Source organism: Pempheris klunzingeri, chromosome 7 (assembly GCF_042242105.1).
Source record: "Pempheris klunzingeri isolate RE-2024b chromosome 7, fPemKlu1.hap1, whole genome shotgun sequence".
Taxonomy (NCBI): domain Eukaryota; kingdom Metazoa; phylum Chordata; class Actinopteri; order Acropomatiformes; family Pempheridae; genus Pempheris; species Pempheris klunzingeri.
This window is the reverse complement of record NC_092018.1, coordinates 9,262,370-9,279,115: the sequence shown is the minus strand read 5'-3', so window position 1 is coordinate 9,279,115 and position 16,746 is coordinate 9,262,370. Positions and strand designations below refer to the sequence as shown.

General features: G+C 41.0%; 3 protein-coding genes across 3 annotated transcripts; 2 read left to right on the top strand and 1 right to left on the bottom strand.

The window, feature by feature from the left end:
* The first annotated feature begins 633 nt into the window (after nt 1-633).
* Nucleotides 634-4,524, top strand: slc35d2 (solute carrier family 35 member D2). Its single transcript, XM_070833556.1, has 12 exons — nt 634-761; nt 898-931; nt 1,019-1,105; nt 1,207-1,274; nt 1,376-1,447; nt 1,671-1,739; nt 1,845-1,947; nt 2,589-2,681; nt 2,782-2,849; nt 2,996-3,074; nt 3,536-3,618; nt 4,083-4,524. The coding sequence occupies exons 1-12, from the start codon at nt 634-636 to the stop codon at nt 4,210-4,212; spliced, it is 1,014 nt and encodes a 337-aa protein (XP_070689657.1). The 3' UTR covers nt 4,213-4,524.
* Nucleotides 4,413-10,148, bottom strand: znf367 (zinc finger protein 367). Its single transcript, XM_070833557.1, has 5 exons — nt 9,632-10,148; nt 8,609-8,759; nt 8,086-8,205; nt 6,866-7,004; nt 4,413-6,705 (listed from the first exon to the last, which is right to left on the bottom strand). Exons 1-5 carry the CDS (start codon nt 9,908-9,910, stop codon nt 6,435-6,437), a joined length of 960 nt encoding a protein of 319 aa, XP_070689658.1. The 5' UTR covers nt 9,911-10,148; the 3' UTR covers nt 4,413-6,434.
* On the top strand, nt 8,830-16,431 carry LOC139203710 (intracellular hyaluronan-binding protein 4-like). Its single transcript, XM_070833554.1, has 9 exons — nt 8,830-8,870; nt 13,758-13,992; nt 14,601-14,742; nt 14,848-14,994; nt 15,114-15,185; nt 15,273-15,353; nt 15,441-15,612; nt 15,852-16,043; nt 16,184-16,431. The coding sequence occupies exons 2-9, from the start codon at nt 13,764-13,766 to the stop codon at nt 16,247-16,249; spliced, it is 1,101 nt and encodes a 366-aa protein (XP_070689655.1). The 5' UTR covers nt 8,830-8,870; nt 13,758-13,763; the 3' UTR covers nt 16,250-16,431.
* Nucleotides 16,432-16,746: the final 315 nt, after the last annotated feature.

The following is a 16,746-nucleotide window of genomic DNA, read 5'->3' as shown; positions in this document are numbered from 1 at the left end:
CAAGCATCAAATATGAATCCTGGTTTCCACATATTTAGAACCATGCTGTGTATGATGAGCGTCAGTCTGGTGAACAATATTTTCACTTTATGTAATTAAGCCTAACAGCAAAACTGAGTAATTAGCCATTACAAATAGCTTTAATAGGTCACAGAGTGTATGATCTTATATGGTTATTCAGGTTAAAGTAAAACGTTTATCATTAATGTAACTCATAGCATGTAAATTAACTATTTATGTGTTGCACATTACTAAACTGAAAAACTTAGCAATAAAGCTCAGGTTATACTTTCCATCTGTAACAGGTGTTATTAGGCGGCTGCAAAATCAAGACTGAAACTTTTAGTTATCCTTCAAATAAGTCAAGGAAGTTAGTTTTATTATAGCTGAGTATGAATAAATATAAATAAATAAAGGAGGTCAGAAATGGTGGCAGGAAAAGTCCTTCTGGCCGCAGTTGTGTTTAGTAGCTTGTTTAAATAAAGTTTTTTAATATAATCAAAGAAAATCAAAACAATGATGTCACGTGACTTCCTGGATACGAGTCGCACGAGCGCTCCGCCTCGGAAACGACTAGTAAAGACTTCCAACAGGTGTTTTTTTGTTTTGTTTTTTTTTCTCCTCAATCTGACCATGTCTGCCAAAGCCTGTCAAGAAAGTGTCGATCACCCTCCGCAGCTCAAGTTCCTCTCTGCTGTGTTTTACGCCGCCTGTTCGTTCCTGATCACGGTGGTGAATAAAACCGTGCTGACGAGCTTCAGGTAGGATCTGCGGCGCTTTGTCGCGCTGTCACCATGTCAGCCATACAGCGGCAACACGGGGGATTATAATACCATTATACCATTATTAGCAGTCATGGAGTCACACTTAGCCCGCTCCTTTGTGCCGGTTCTGCAGGTTTCCCTCCTACCTGTGTCTGGGAGTTGGCCAGGTAAGTTGTCCAGGTGTGGGTGTTTGCTTCCCTCCTTGTCTCTGTGTCTGTCTGTCTCACACAGCTCACTTCGTGGTCACTTTCCAGATGATCACCACTCTTATCGTCCTTTATGCCGCCAAAATGAACAAAGTCATCCAGTTTGAAGATTTTGACAGAAGCATTCCCTCAAAAGTAAGAAAATATTCTTCATCTTTCTTTTTTTTTTTTTTTTTTTTAATATTATTATTATTTAATCGTGTTTTATTTGCCAAAATATTTTATTTTCTTGTCAGATTTTCCCTCTTCCTTTGCTGTATTTTGGAAACCATATAACAGGACTGGCAAGCACCAAAAAACTGAGGTTTACCCAGTTAGTCTGTTGTGTAATTTAGTAGAAATTGGTCGTTAACTTTTACAGCTCCCTTCATGTGGTCTTCCCAAAACATGTTGTTTTTCTTACAGTCTACCCATGTTTACAGTACTACGGAAATTCACCATATTGATGACAATGATCATGGAAGTATATATACTGAGGTAGGATCTATCTCTGTATTTTTATATGGTTGTTAGAGCTTTGAAGCTCTTTGTTGCATTTCTGCTGACTTCATCAGAATTCTAACAGAACTGGTCTGAATGTACTGCGTAATCACGCGCTACTCTTACACAGAGAGATCTGTAATCGGTTTAATACGTAGAAATAAACATGATAAGAGCTTCTTTGTTGTTGATCTGATTGTTTCAGTGTTCCTCTTTTCAGAAAAACGTTTCCAAAACGTCTTGTGTACAGCGTTGCAGCTATAGTACTTGGTGCCATGGTCGCTGCAAGGTATTGATTTTTTTTTTTAATAAATGTAGGTTTTTTTTTTACTGATTAGTCACCAGGTGTAGACAGAACACCCATGCTTTCCCTCCATCTTGTCCTGTCCTCTAGTTCTGACCTTGCCTTCGATGTGGAGGGCTATACTTTCATCCTGCTCAACGATGCCTTCACTGCTGCCAGCAGCGTGTACACCAAGAAGAAACTTGGCGCTGAGGTGAAATCTCCTGCACACCCTGTACAGACAGAAACAGTGTGTGTTTTCCTTTTAGTTTCAGAACAGTCTGTGTAGGAATGGTTACCTGCTTTATTTTATATAGAAAAGGTGACAGACAGATTGTACGATGACAAAAGATTTTACAACTGCAGTAAGTTAAACTTGTTTTCTCTGCGCTAAAATGCTGCAGGATTGATTGATTATATTTGTAGTTTTTTTGACTTTTTCAAAGAAACAACAGCTTTGGACAGTTACTAACAGCCTATATGTTGTCAACACATAAGTTAACATGCTATATATAGAATAGTATCAACATTGTCTAATGAAATTGAATGATTATTTCTAACATACTGTCAATGTATCAAGAAAGGCGGTGACTTTGGTTTTGTTCATCCACCCTTTAAGTAAACAGGATGTTGGACGCACCACAGTCACACCATTTCCACAGTAGCATACACAGCGTGCGTACAAACACATAACTATGTATTTTAAATCCGCCACCTTTTTTGACTATCATGATTTTAGTTACTGACAGCTGTTGACTTGTCCGAGACATCAAATATGAAGATTTATTTTTTGCACTTTCAAATGTTGAAATGCGGTAATACGTTATATCTAACATGTTCCTCTTGTTTGTTAAGGGCCTCGGGAAGTACGGCGTCTTATTTTACAATGCACTTATCATTATCATCCCCACTCTCTTGGCAAGTGCATTTACTGGAGATTTATATCAGGTACGTACAGTAGCTGTGGTCTACTTTATTCTCTCCATGTGTCTCCATGTGTCTTCTGCTACTATTCCTGCTTAACCACCTTGTATGTTTTCACCCACAGGCAGTCACATTTGAAGACTGGATTGAAGCCACATTCATATTTTGTTTCTTCATGTCCTGCCTCATGGGGTATGTCACTATGATCCCATTCAAACAGTTCAATTACTGTCACACCTTTGTTGCAGCTCAAAAAACAAACTGAGATCATACATCCATAGCTCTTACATTATAGCCGCAGCCTACGCAAATTTTAAGACTCAGTTCTCCTTTTTCAGGTTTGTGTTGATGTATTCCATAGTCCTGTGTAGCTATTATAACTCAGCACTTACCACCACAGTGGTGGGGGCAATAAAGGTAAGAAGACTGATAACGATACTATTTTTAGACCAGCAAACACACACACAGTGCATACATCTGCTAAGCTTGCCAAACTCTCCAGATTCAATACTGTGATAATAGAAAATGCTTAAAGTTCTAGCCAACATGTGGATCCAGATTCCATGTCACACTATAGAGTGATAGACACAATCACACAACAGAATACATCATCAAAATGGCCTGTTGCAATGTTAAGAACTCTTTGAAAAGTCCCTGAATCCACATGTGGATCTAAACCTGGGTTAGGGTTAGGGTTAAGGTTAGGGTATCACTTGTGTAACTTTCCACTAACATTTTTGAGATGTTCCGCTTCGTAGCAGATAGAAAACTGTACAGTACTGAAAACGTTTTGGTGGAGTTGTCACATTTTTATCTGTCCAATTTCTGCAAACAAGATCATCACTAACTAAATGTTAACATTTTCTTATGTTCTCAAGAATGTTGCAGTAGCCTATATTGGCATCTTTGTGGGTGGAGACTACCTGTTCTCTTGGACCAACTTCCTAGGCCTCAGCATTTGGTAAGAATACATTTTTTTCTACTTTTGTTCTTTTTACACTTGCTCACCAACAGAGAGTTCGATGCGACCAAACGATGAAACATATGAGGCCACAACACTTGTTAATATTATAATATATACATATATATAAATTTGCATTTGTTAATATGTTTATATTTCACGTTTTATAAGAGCAGCATTGTGAGATTTAATTCCATTCTCAAGCTAAAGTCCCATCCAGAGCAAAACAAGTGTGTACAAACTCATAAATTTCTAGATAGATAAGATTAGCCAGTGTGTTATCGGCGCCTAAAAGAAAAAATATGCCTGTAGTGAACAGAAGATGAAGTATGCCGTTGTTGTTTTTGTTACAACAGGAATATTTGAAATACATTTTATGGTCTTGGTACATTGTTAGCCACCATGAGTAACAGCTAAGTGGCATCAATAATTATGTGCCATTGCTTTTGTGTTTTGTTTTGCAGTATGTCAGGCGGACTAGTGTACTCATTTCACACCTTTCACAAAAACCCATCTGGAAACAATGCAGGAGGAGCACAAGTGCTGAAGCTTCACATTACGGAATATTCAACAAGGAAGTACTCTGTAGTCTAAATAGACAATGTTTTAACATTCACCACTTGGTGGCATCGTTCTGCTCCATATTGGAGCATAATATTGCTTTTACACTTTTTTTAAATCTTCATTTAAACATTAATGAATTGCTTTTCCTTGATACAATATCAATGTCATCTATTTAATTTCACCACTAAATCATGACTGGATAGCTTTACAAGAGACACACGAGTCCTGGGCCAGGTTCAGTGAATGTTTATTGAAGACCAACAATTATTTAACAGTGTGGACAGCCTGTCAGAGAAATCTTACCTTTTGAAACGTGTAATAAAATGTCTACCAAGCAAGCAGGATCACTCTATACATGTCACAAACATGAAAACTGTTGAGAGGATGTTAGCAGAGGGGAAAACTGAAACTAAAATTCAACTTCAAAGCTCTGCAAAAATTGTGCACACTCAATAGTCTAAACAAACACAATGTGTATATATTAAATTGCCATACTCTTCTCAAACCAAAAAATAGACTACGGGTTAGAAATGCTTCAAAATATACTATAATTGGGTACAATAAATCATTTGGTGTTTTGATTATTAACAATTCACTTGCCTTCCAGTTTCACCACAACACAACATGGGTAATTTGTAAATCAAACAGATTCAAACACAGCTAGTGACAGAGTGATGGGATGTTGGTGTTGGTTTCCCTAAAATAACCAGAGGCAGGGCAGTTATGAGAGGCTTCATACAGTGTTGAAGGATGTAGTGTGTCTATAAAAAAAAAAACGAGAAACACCCAGCATTACAAAAAAAATCTGTTTCTGAAAAACAGGTCCCATTTTCCTGGACAAATTTAATCTTCAGTGCATTGCAAGCTTAATCCAAGACTTAATAGGGTGTAAGTGCTTAATAAAAATCATTGGGATGCTTGAAGTTTGTGTGACATATTCTTAATCGATTTTACATTTCTTTTTAAACTCTGCAGATTTATGCTGATGCCAGAATATTTCCCTTCATAAATCAAATGATTACAAGACTATCAAACAGTTGAACAAAATGTACAAAAATATCTCATAATTTAACCTTTGAAATGAGATGACACAGATGCACCACGCACTACTGATGCTATCCCTGTATCATAACTGGCCTTCCACCTTTTAATATAAAAGGTGACTGACTTAATCCTTTGCAAAATATCTCCCGTCTGGTTGGAAAACTGTAGGCCTGCAGGTTTTGTCGTGTTTCTTGTGTCTATGAGGAAAACGGCTGTTGAATGGAAATGTGGCACGTCCTAAAAGGTACTCTGGACCTTTACATACAGAATAAAATGTAAAATATTAGTTGTAGTACTCCAGAGGGCATTATAATTGGCTTGAGATGCCGACTCTGGTAATGTCATGCGGATACAATTATGTGTATATAATGAGACGAGTGGTAAAGCTGTAAAAGATTGGATATTTTGTGTCTGGAAGTCTTGCGTCTAACCAGACCTCTGGATTAGGCTTGCAATGATCACCTCTCATGAGCATATAATGATGACCACGTTACATGCCAGACTGATCCAGCTCCCCTAACTTGTTTTGCCTTTCGTCCACCTGTGCACTCTCGGTGCAGGTGAGGCTAAAACCATCTGAAACCATTCTCAGTCCATTTCTACCACCACTGCTGTCTGCAGTGGCGGTGAAATTGTGCTTACGGTGATGGAGATGAAACCTGGGAGCATGATGAGAGGCCATCTGACATTTGGAATGCAACTTAACATTTCCTATGTTTGACCACACCCTGTATCATTGTCCATCTGAGCTTAATCCATATATACACATCAGTCACACATTCTCTGTTACACTCACAACATACTTAAAAAACTCGTTACCATCAAAGTGCAAACAAAACAAATTAAAACATAATTGGTACTCTTTCTTTGTCTTTAGAAGACAAAAGAAATAAAGACATTCTTCATATTGTCAAAACTACATTTATAGCAGCCTAAAAGGATAAAATGGAAGCTGAATAAGGTGCTTTAGCTTGTGCCTTCCTGGTGCTGTGAAGGGGGGGATAGATGATGCTGTGCATAACACTGATCTCAGGCCAATTCAGCTCTCCCTCAAAGTCTGGTTTCACAACTTGATAGAATAAAACTAAACTAGTCGTTGATCTGCATTTATGAACAATTTCTAGCTACAGCACGTACGGCAGGAAGGCAGGGAATGGAGGTATGAGGGGCAGGGAATGAGAGTCCAGGATCAGGGAGTGGATGGGTGTTCAGGCAGACAGGTTGTTGGCCAGCTCAATGAGTGCCAGAGCGCCGTGGAGACGCTCTCGCTGCTCCTGCAGGCGGCGCTTGGCGGCTCCTCCTCCTCCTCCTCCTTGGCTGCCCTTCTCCTCCTCAGCGGCCTCTTCCTCCTCCCCGTTCTCTTCGTCGGACTGGAGAAACTCCATGGGGTCCTGCTGCTCCTGGTCCTCGTTCCTTGCCTTGCCCTGTGGCTTCACCTTGGTGGTTGTAGGGGCACGCTGCTCACGGGTTTGCCAGTACCTGCAAGGACAGAGAATAGTATATTAACATACGATGTAAACAGGGAAATGAGATTAAATGCACAGTATAAGTTCTACTATGCATGCTTATCCTTTTTATAGGTCGGTCCCAGTATACCTATTGAGAGCACTAGCATGTGCAGTCCCTTGCATTCACTTACTTTGCAAGCCATTCTGCCACAGCCTTGTTATCCACAGACTGGGCCTTCCCCAGGCCCTCCTTTGGTTCCTCTCTCTTCAGACGGGAGAAGGGATGCTTGGGACAGTGACGGTTGGCGTGTGTGAACCGATTGCCACATCCTGCAGAGAAAGCAGCAGGTATGAATAAATGCAGTATGCACTTACAGGCCATTTTTCTGTGTGCTAATAGCCAAGACAGAGCCATAACACGCATTGCAAACTCAATAGAACGGGACTCCACTCATCCACTGAATGAACATCTCGCCCCACTGTCCTCAGGGCGCAGGTACAGAGCTCTGAGGTGCAGGAGAGCCCGCTTTGGGAGGAGCCTGATTCCTGCTGTCATAACAGTCCTGAACAACAGACCCCGCTGAGTGTGACTATGGCTGTTTGCTTTGTTGGTGTTTTTCTATGTGTAAAGGTAGTGGGAAGTGTTGTCTTGTGAAGTATTGTTAAGTCTGCTGTTGTTGTGTTGTGTCAGTTTGTCAAGCAGAATCAGTGCTGTGAAAAAGAATTTCCCCCCTGGGACAATAAAGTCTAATAATAATGTGTAATACATGACCCTTTGTGGTTTACTGTTATTACGAGCAGACAGCAGTATAGCAAGGTAGGTAAGAACCAACGAACAGTTGGTAGTATTTTATCCGTAAGGTGAGTAAATCCTGTTGTTGTTAAAGGGATATTTTGCCGATTTTAAACCAGCTTGGTATCATTAAAATGTAGGTCATAAATGCAAATGAACAATGTTTGATTTTGTTTTGCCTGCATCCAGATCTCCCCGCTCGTCATCAACTTTTACCAACTCAAGGGCTGTTTTTGTTTTTTTTTTTACAGTCAAGTTAGTTATTCAATCAAACTGTGAAGCTATCAGCGCAAGTGAGGTGGACAAAAGTTTGTTTATTTGCATATACTACCCACAATGTGATGATACAAACCAGTTTGAAAATTGGCAAATTGGCACTTTGATCATGTTTAACCAGAAACGCCTGGCAGTGAGTTTCATATAGTCGACAGTTACACTGTCAAGTTATGTGTTTATCAGGTACTTTCCAGTTGAAGCTCTCTTCAGTGTCTGAGCCACATTTGGAAAGAACCGAAAAGTTCCTTCAAGTGAAAGGTTTGACTTTGTTGTTTGGTCACCAATGTAAAACCACCCTGTTCAGCTTAATGGTCTTTCTAAAAATCCACATTTAAAACCTACCTTTCTCCGAGCAGACGAAGGGTTTTTCTCCAGTGTGCAGCCGCTGGTGCGTCTTCAGCTGACCACTTTGGACAAACGCCTTGCCGCAGTTTGGGTAGTCACACAGATAGGGCCTCTCTCCTGGGGGGAAATAGGGACATTGTTGAGGCCTAAATATCATCATTGTTATACAATTCCGTTATTATTACAATGGCCTGCTTATACGATACACAAATACAGTACATTATTTTCAAATGTGAACACTAAGGCCTGAAAATTCAGAACAGGTACTGGGAGGTCAGTTGTTTCCTGCTGTAACAGACCAAGCAAGCTGTGCCTCTTCCTGTTCAGCATGCCGCTGTTACATCTGGTCAGACAGGTGTTTACATGACCTTCCCTGCTTCTAACGGTGTAGGAGTGTAGAGCACTGCAGAATCACAGTACATCCACCTTTTTTCTCAAGGCACTTGTCTTAGTGACAATAAGCCTATACATTATAATGCTTTTTCAAATATTCAGTGCAACATCTCCCTGTCCGTCTCACCTGTGTGTGTCCTCTTGTGAGCCTGAAGAGACTTCTCTCTGGGGAACACTCTGTTGCAGATGTTGCAGCGAATGCGGCTGGACGAGGTTTCCCCCTCACTTATGAGCTCCCTGACAGTGTCGGCCCGTGGACGCCCTCTGCGGATACCATCCTGACAGGAAGAATACGCAGAATTTTTTTTTTTACACTGACTAAAGCAACACCTTAAGAACATCTTTTCCTATGGAACAGCAGCCATAATAAGCATGTGGAGCAAAATTTGGTAAGTTGAGTGCAAAACGTTTCCTACTTTTATGATCTAATAAACGCATGAATCATGTTTAAAGAGCATCATTTAAACGTGTACATCATGTTAATACTACATGAGATGCACACGTGCATATGTATATATGTTATAAAGTAATAGTTTAGCCCACAATACTTTTACCAGTGGTTTATTTAGTGTAGTTCTTATAATGCAACATTATATCAATCATAGTTTCCTCAGCTAAGCTCACATGTTACACTGCAGCACAACGCACGTTAGTCCTTTATAATTCATTCACATCCGGTTACATTTTTGGCGCGCGACTAGACGTCATGTATGAGCAGCTGCTCCAGAATCAGGAAGTGACTGGGGTTTAAAATCCATCATGTCACACCCTAATGCGCGGGCGTTTTTTTTTAAATGACTCCTCATCTCGGCCATATTAAGACTGACTCCAAACATAATTTCACCGTTTTAAGTGGTCCCGTTACAAGAAGTGAAGAGTAAACCAATCGATTGAATTAATCTGATATGGCGACACAGTTTGGAGTAGTTTGTGTCTTAAATAGACGTCGATATGCGCTCTTTTCCGCTCAAAGATGGTGTTATTACAAGTAGTTCCATGTTTTAAGTGTTGTTGTAACATACACACGTTGTTAGAAGTGTTGTCAGCAGCCTCAAATTATACATCCATAGTCTTTATATACTACTCAGCCCGTGCAGCTACATCTGTCAGAGCACGCGTTGTGCTCAGTAACAGGATCCCCTGAACCTACCCTGATCTGGTCAGGTGAAGGCGCCGTGTCCGCTTCCCTGGCCGTCTGGGTCCCGGTGGGCGACGAAGCCCCGCTCACTGAACCCGGGCTCAGGCTCACATTGTGGGCGTTCTCCCCCCATTTCCACGGGTAGACCATGAAGTCGCTGAAACCGGGGCTTGTCGGCGTCAGGGCCTCCGCTTTCCTCGGCTTGATCGGTGTGGTTTTGATGACGGACACCAAAACTCTTTTAGGCGAGTCGTTGCAGAAAATGACATGCGGGTGCTTGTTATCGGCCATTGTGTGGATGTCAAAGCTCCGGTGTCAGTCGCAAGAGAAAGCAAAAAAAGGGCAAAATTTGAAATCCAATTGAATATTTTAACAGCACGTAAAAGTAATAAATATTGCGCCTTTTCAATCTGGAGTGAATATGTCCTTCATGTCCAAAGAGGAACAGGGGGAAGAAAAACTCGGACCCGTTGTTCGCTACAAAGTATCCACAAAGTCAGATATGAAGATGATGGTGAGTTTCCTTCTTGTCGCGGCGGCTCGTCTGAACGGACCTGTGTGCGCCCACAGGAGCGTTGTCCCGCGTTGCAAAATCGCGCCTGAGCAGTCGACTGGCCAATCAGCTGCAGGGATCCGATCCCACATGTCAGATTGGACCAATAGCAGCAGCCACACAGACCCAACTACTGATCCCATGGGCCAATGGGCACGACACAGAGCGCTCTCTGCGCACTGATTGGCTGAGACCTTATTGTCCAATGAGATTTAAACACTTCACGCGCGCTCTTGCACGCTGACATCAAGATTGGCCAATGAGGACGAGCAGAGCGCATGTTCGGCCGGGACGGAGCCAATGGGAGTAAAGGGCGGGTAATTTTACAGTGCAGACGAGCAGATGGCGCTTTTCCCGCGCTGAGGAATCTGTTTATGTTGATACATTTTTGGGCAATTTAAAGGGAAAGGAAACGGTGGCCCAGAGGCGCCAAAGTTACGTAATCATAAAGGGCGGAAATACTTGAACAAAGGATACACTGTGTGTGAGAGAGAACGAAATAGAAACTAAGGGTTATTTGAAATTTTGATTGTGTTAAACTGGTGAGATTTAACTCCAACCTGAGCTTCTCTTCATTCCATGTAAAACCAACCTAAAGCAGTCAATATGTTGTTTTTAAAAAGTTCTAGCATAACTTGAAAGTATACTGTATCTACACACATACAAAGACATGAATATGTGATGCAAGCACTTTTCATCCACTTGCATTGTTGGAGATATTACATCAAAATGAGTTTCATTCAAATCCAGGGGCCAGAATAGCTCAAATTGAGCTCATATAAATAACCGTAGCACAGTGTGCACTCACAGTTTCCTATGAGTTGTTCCAATTATTCACTTTGGTGCAACAGAAACTTTTTTGTTTGTCTACATGAGCTTGTCCCACTGCTGTCAGCCTGTCTGCCTGCATCTTTAACTCCTTCACTGTTACCTAAAAAAGGCAGTCAAATAGTTTCTTCTCCAGGATATGATGTCTTTAAAACATATTTGCCCTGACAGGAAAACTGATTTGCTGTCATATGTAGATTATAGCTATTCCTGGTGATTAATAATCAATTTTGGCTCTCCCTTTTTGAATGTCTTGCTATTACATTGTCCAGCAGCAAATATCAATGACTATCCTGTGCAAGTCAGGGTAGAAATAAATCAGCCCATTAATCATTTACGAAACTTTACTGGAGATTTTCTTTTAATAACAGAGATAATTTCCATCGTGAGTTGGTGCTTAAACTTGTGCACTTCATGCAATCTAACAAATGTAACTGAAACTCTAGGATTTAATCTTTTGGAGGCCATACACCTCACTATAATGTTGAGACGGTAGGTTGACACCACAGACTTGTACTTTCTTCTTTGACCACTAGATGAAGCTAAAATTCACCATGTAAAATATATCCTGACTCATCCTGCTTTTGAGAGTGACATAGCTTAATTGGGTTAGAGGTATGTAGATCTAATTTTATTGCCAGGCTACATGGGTCTTAGTATTACAATACATGTACACTCATAAAATAATTTAATAAATATAAGTAGTTGGATGGTCATTTATCTAATGATCAATGAGGGGAAATGTGGTTGTACCTGAACAGGACTTTAACTTATAATTGTACACAGTTTGGTGCTGGTTCTAACATATATAAAGTGCAGGATATCCTTCAGATTGGGTCATGGCATAACAAAGTCTACTTTATCACTGCATTTCCAAACACAGCTGAGTTAAATACTTGAGCATATATAATCTACAATGTAGGCTACTCATAAAGTAGTCTGATGAATAGGTTTTCATGAAGCTACTCAATAGGACTGCAGTAAGCCTGACTTTATAGCTACTATACTTTAACTATTAACTATAACTTACTATATTATATTTACTAATAATAACATGTTGAAAATAATACAATAACTATTCTCAGAGTAAGAGATTATTTTTGTGATGTCTTAGGAAAACGTTGTTTGACCTGAGCAAGTTAAACTGATATATTCTGGGATCTAACTAGCTAGCTAGCTAAACAAGACTGCTGCCATCTACAGACACCTTAAAATACAAATCAAGGAAAAGATGAGCTAAAAAAAAAAGACTTAACCTGTCAGTATACTAACTCTTGAGTGAACTTACCAGAGGACCAAGCAAGCCAGTAACAATCTAGCTATCTATCTTTAGTTAACTAATTAAGGGCTAACCAACTTAGTTAACTGTATCATAATTAAGTAGCTAGTACACAGAACTAAGCTACCTAACTAACCACTGAACTAGACGATTTTTTAAAAGTTAATAATGCAATTTATGTTTTCGTGAACTGTGTGCTGTAACCAAAGTTTGGTTACTTTTTATTTTAATGATTTTAATGTAAAACCGAAATACCAGCATCACCATGGCAACCCCGGACACCAACTAGCCGTTAGTTTTACTCAAACTAAACTAAACACTCAAACTAATGTTAGCTAACTTTTACTGAAACCTCCGACCAAAGGCTCCCTAAGCCTCAAAACTCCCTGATGTCCTCATAATATTCTTATCTGAATATCATTTTCCAGCGGCACCCAGCATTCCTTGATGGTAGCCTATACTCTTTTTCATGTCTTTTTTTATTTCGGGTTTACTAGTTTTTGTAGGAAGTAAACTAATATTTTCTATTATCTAGCGTTAGCTTAATTGCTAGTGATGCATTTTCCTTTTTATTCATTTAACTACATTTACTAGCTGTTAAGCTAGCTCCAAAATTGGAAATGCACCGTTATGGAATATAATGCGTATTTATATAACCTTTACATATACTTGCAAATTCGGGCTACTTTTACTTTAACATTAGTCGAGTTTTTCCATGTTATGTAACTTGTACTTCTACATTTTAGCTTAACTAGCGTCACTTCTCAGAGGTAAATGTACTTTTTACTCCACTGCACTTGTCTGACAGCTAGTTACGCCAGTTTACAAGCTACCCAAATGTACATAAAACCCTCAAACATCAGCGTAACAGCAGTAAAATGCAACATAAACATTAATACACCGGTAATATTAATCCAAAAAGATTACAATGAAAAACTGAGATGGACCAATCATCTCCATAATGAGCCCTTTTACTACCTCTTTTGCACCATTTTTACTTGTGATGTATTTTCAGTCTGGTATTGCTACGCTTTGTTAACCAAAGGATCATCAGTAGAAATGTTTTTACATGGTTTAATCGTTGAATTGTGTGTATTTATTTTTTTGTAATGTAATACATAAAATTCCCTTCAACTACAGTCCCTGTGCCAATTTGGCCAGCACGACCTGACTAAGCAGAGAATGATCCACCGACGCCGGCAGGAGAACGAGCCAAGTCAGTCTATGCAATGAATATTGATTAGCGGATGGCCTATTGATGAGCACAGGGGCGTGGTGTCGCTCGTCTCCACACGTGCAAACATTTAAAAGTGTGGACAAACTGCTGTGAGCTTTTGTTGGATGTTCACTGAGGCAGCAAAGTACCATCCGCAGCTCGTTTCTGTTTGATTTTTGTTTTTGCTGTTTGCTATTCACACAATCTGTGTTCATTTTGAGGAGGGGAATCGGCCTTTGGACTTCCTCTTCATCATACACAGGTTAAAATGCTGCCGGACGCCTACGGGTGCGCTGTGGCGAACAGGTTCGGGGATCTTCTGGATGACGATGCTGATCCATTCGACCTGATCAGCGAAGTGGAAACAGAGAAGGAGAAGCGGAAAAAGAAGAAGCCAGATGGGGATAAGAAAGCCAAGCAGAAAAAACCCGGTCAGAAGGAATCCCAGAAGGAAAGACGCCTCCCCGTCGCGTCGCTTGGTCAAGAGCAGCTTCCAGGTGAGCTAACCGCTTCTCTGTATTATCTTTGCACACCGCAAATCCAAACGATTCTGGCAGCTCCTAGTATTTCTAGATGGGATAGTCCAGCCAAGAGTGGCCAGTCTGCTCAGGCTTTGTCAGCTGCTGACGGTGCAAGGTCAGCGAGGCTGCACAGCACATGTGCATGCTGTCAGGGTGGGTTTCCTCGCTGCTCTTTGTGAGGGTTATCTGAAGCCAAATGACATTCCCCTTGATTTTATAACAATCCAAAACTGCATTTAAATGGATGATTTTACCCACCAGAACCAGCCATCCACCGATTCAGTTTTTAAAAATCTACAAAAAATGTTCTCCTCTCTTCCTGAAAGTAAATCTGACTGGACTCTTGGTCCCCCCTCTTGTTGGATAGAACTTTAAGAGGATGTGAGCAGGAGATAAGCATATGTTTCTATAATCAGGGTTTGGGCACAAAGGAGTACTGAAACATTAAAATATCTAGCCTACACTTTTGTGGTATGTGGGGTTTATATTACAATTAGACTTTTGTGTCATTTGCAAACAAGTAGTAGAAAGATGATGAAATGCAGCGCAAGTGGATTTTTCACCAACCCACTTTCTGTGTGCAGTCCGTAAGCAGCAGGCACGTCCTGGACCAGTGACGGAGAGTGGTGATGGCAAAGAGGAGGCCCAGAGGGGCACGAAGAGGGCTGCTTTTGGGGAGCGCAGGACCAACCAAGACGCGCACCCACAAGAGTTTTCCATTTCTAAGTATGTGTTTCCATACACGGTGAGGCTAAAATTAAACTCTGCATATTGTGTTTTAAAGTCGGCTCATGTTAGGAATAAATGAGTTTTAATCTGATTGGTCCTCAGGCCTTCCTATATTGCAGACACTGACTCCAGGGGCAGAGGGGGAGTCGGAGGTAGGAGGGGAGCAAGAGGAGGGGGAGGTGGATACACAAGGAATTCGGACAGCTTCAACCTGAGGGGCAAGAGAGAGTATGATCGACACAATGGAACGTAAGCCCTCTTGTTCATGTAGCAGTCCATTTAAAAAAAAATTAAAAAAAACGCATGCTCTTGTTTTTTCTTTCATAGCAGTATACTGACTAACTTCTGTTTTTTAACATTCGCTCCAGTGGTATCTCTCCTGAGGAGAAGAGAGGAGGCAGAGGACCCTGGAACTGGGGCAGTGTTGATGAAGCTGCAAGGTAGGTGAATTTCCATTAACATGGGAATGACCACTTTTATACTTGGGCACAAGTGGAGACAAATTTCTTTTGTTGCTTTTTGTGAAGTGAATTAATGGAAATGACCTCTGATGCTCCGGTTAAATCGGAGGAGCCCCAAACACCTGTGGAGGAAGAGAATCAAAATCGGTGAGTAACTCGCACAAGCATCATTCTTAAAAATGACACCAGTGTCTGCAGTGGATTGACAGATGTGGCTCTCCCCAATTACTTAAGTGCATCGGAAGAGGAGGGAGAGATGGTGGTCCAGGTTGCCATAGAGATGACCCTGGATGAGTGGAAGGCCCTGCAGGAGACGAGTCGTCCCAAGGCTGAGTTTAACATCCGCAAACCAGAGGACAAGATTCCCTCCAAAGCAAAGGTCATCCACCAGTCAAAGCACCTGGAGGTGAGAATGTAAAGCACCTCATCTGGCAGTGTAACATACAGACACGGGGACTTCAGGAATGTAAATTATTCAAAGGGTGAATCTAGCTGTGGTTGTCTGTATAGTGACGGGCACCAAAAAAATTGGAAAACCATAATGAGAATTTCAGTTGAGATTGAGAATGTAGATGGTGGCTAATGGAGGTGTGTGAGGTTCAACTGGTTATCGGAGTGTATTTAGCGTTTGCCTCCAATCTTCAGAACCTCAAGGGGACTCCAGAGGAGATTGAAGACGACAGCAACTTCCTCCGGAAATCTGTGAATGACATCACCTCGCTTCTGGACATCAATTTTGGGAGCCTTGGCCGCCCCAGCCGTGGGGGGAGGGGAAGGGGAGCAAGAGGTGGTCTGACTAGCCGCCCAGAGAGGGCCAAACCCATAACGGAGGAGAGGGTATGTTTTTCACTGAGGTTAATGCAAATCAATCTTGGGACATAAGATAGAAGCAGGGGGCATCGACCAGAATATTGGACAGGTCTCTTGAGTTTTATATAACGTATCATTGAATTTCTAATGCTAGTGTTGTTCATCAGGTGGATGATCTGGCCCCTAACCCAGATGACCCTGAGGACTTCCCAGCACTATCAGCAGGGAGATAATTTGAGTTCACTTATCTCCTGTGGGGAATATTGGTTGCACTTGACACTTGCTAAAAAACACTTTTGATGTTTCTGCTGTTCTTAAGGTTTGGGGTTTTATTGTACTTGATTTATTTTGTTCTATTGCACCAAAGGCACCGTTCAGCATTTGACTCCTGAAGAATAAATGCTTTTGCAAGTTTATCTTGGAGCTGTACTGCTTTTTAAGAAACTCTGGGACTATTTGATCAAAACAAGTTGAAATGCAAAGACGTTTGGCTACATGCATATGGACCTGTGGGGCATTTGTAGGTAGTAATGCAACAGCACTCAGCTGAGTAAGACAAGATGGTGTCTTCCCATTAAACTGCTCAGTTCGTCAAAAACCTGTGTGTGCAGGAGCAGACAACTTTTATATGGTGTGAGTGTATTCAAATATTCACAGCCAGAGACATACTTGGAGTACATTTTATTTAAAAAGTGATTTCTATGTCCTTCAAGCAAATGTCTTGAGTGGA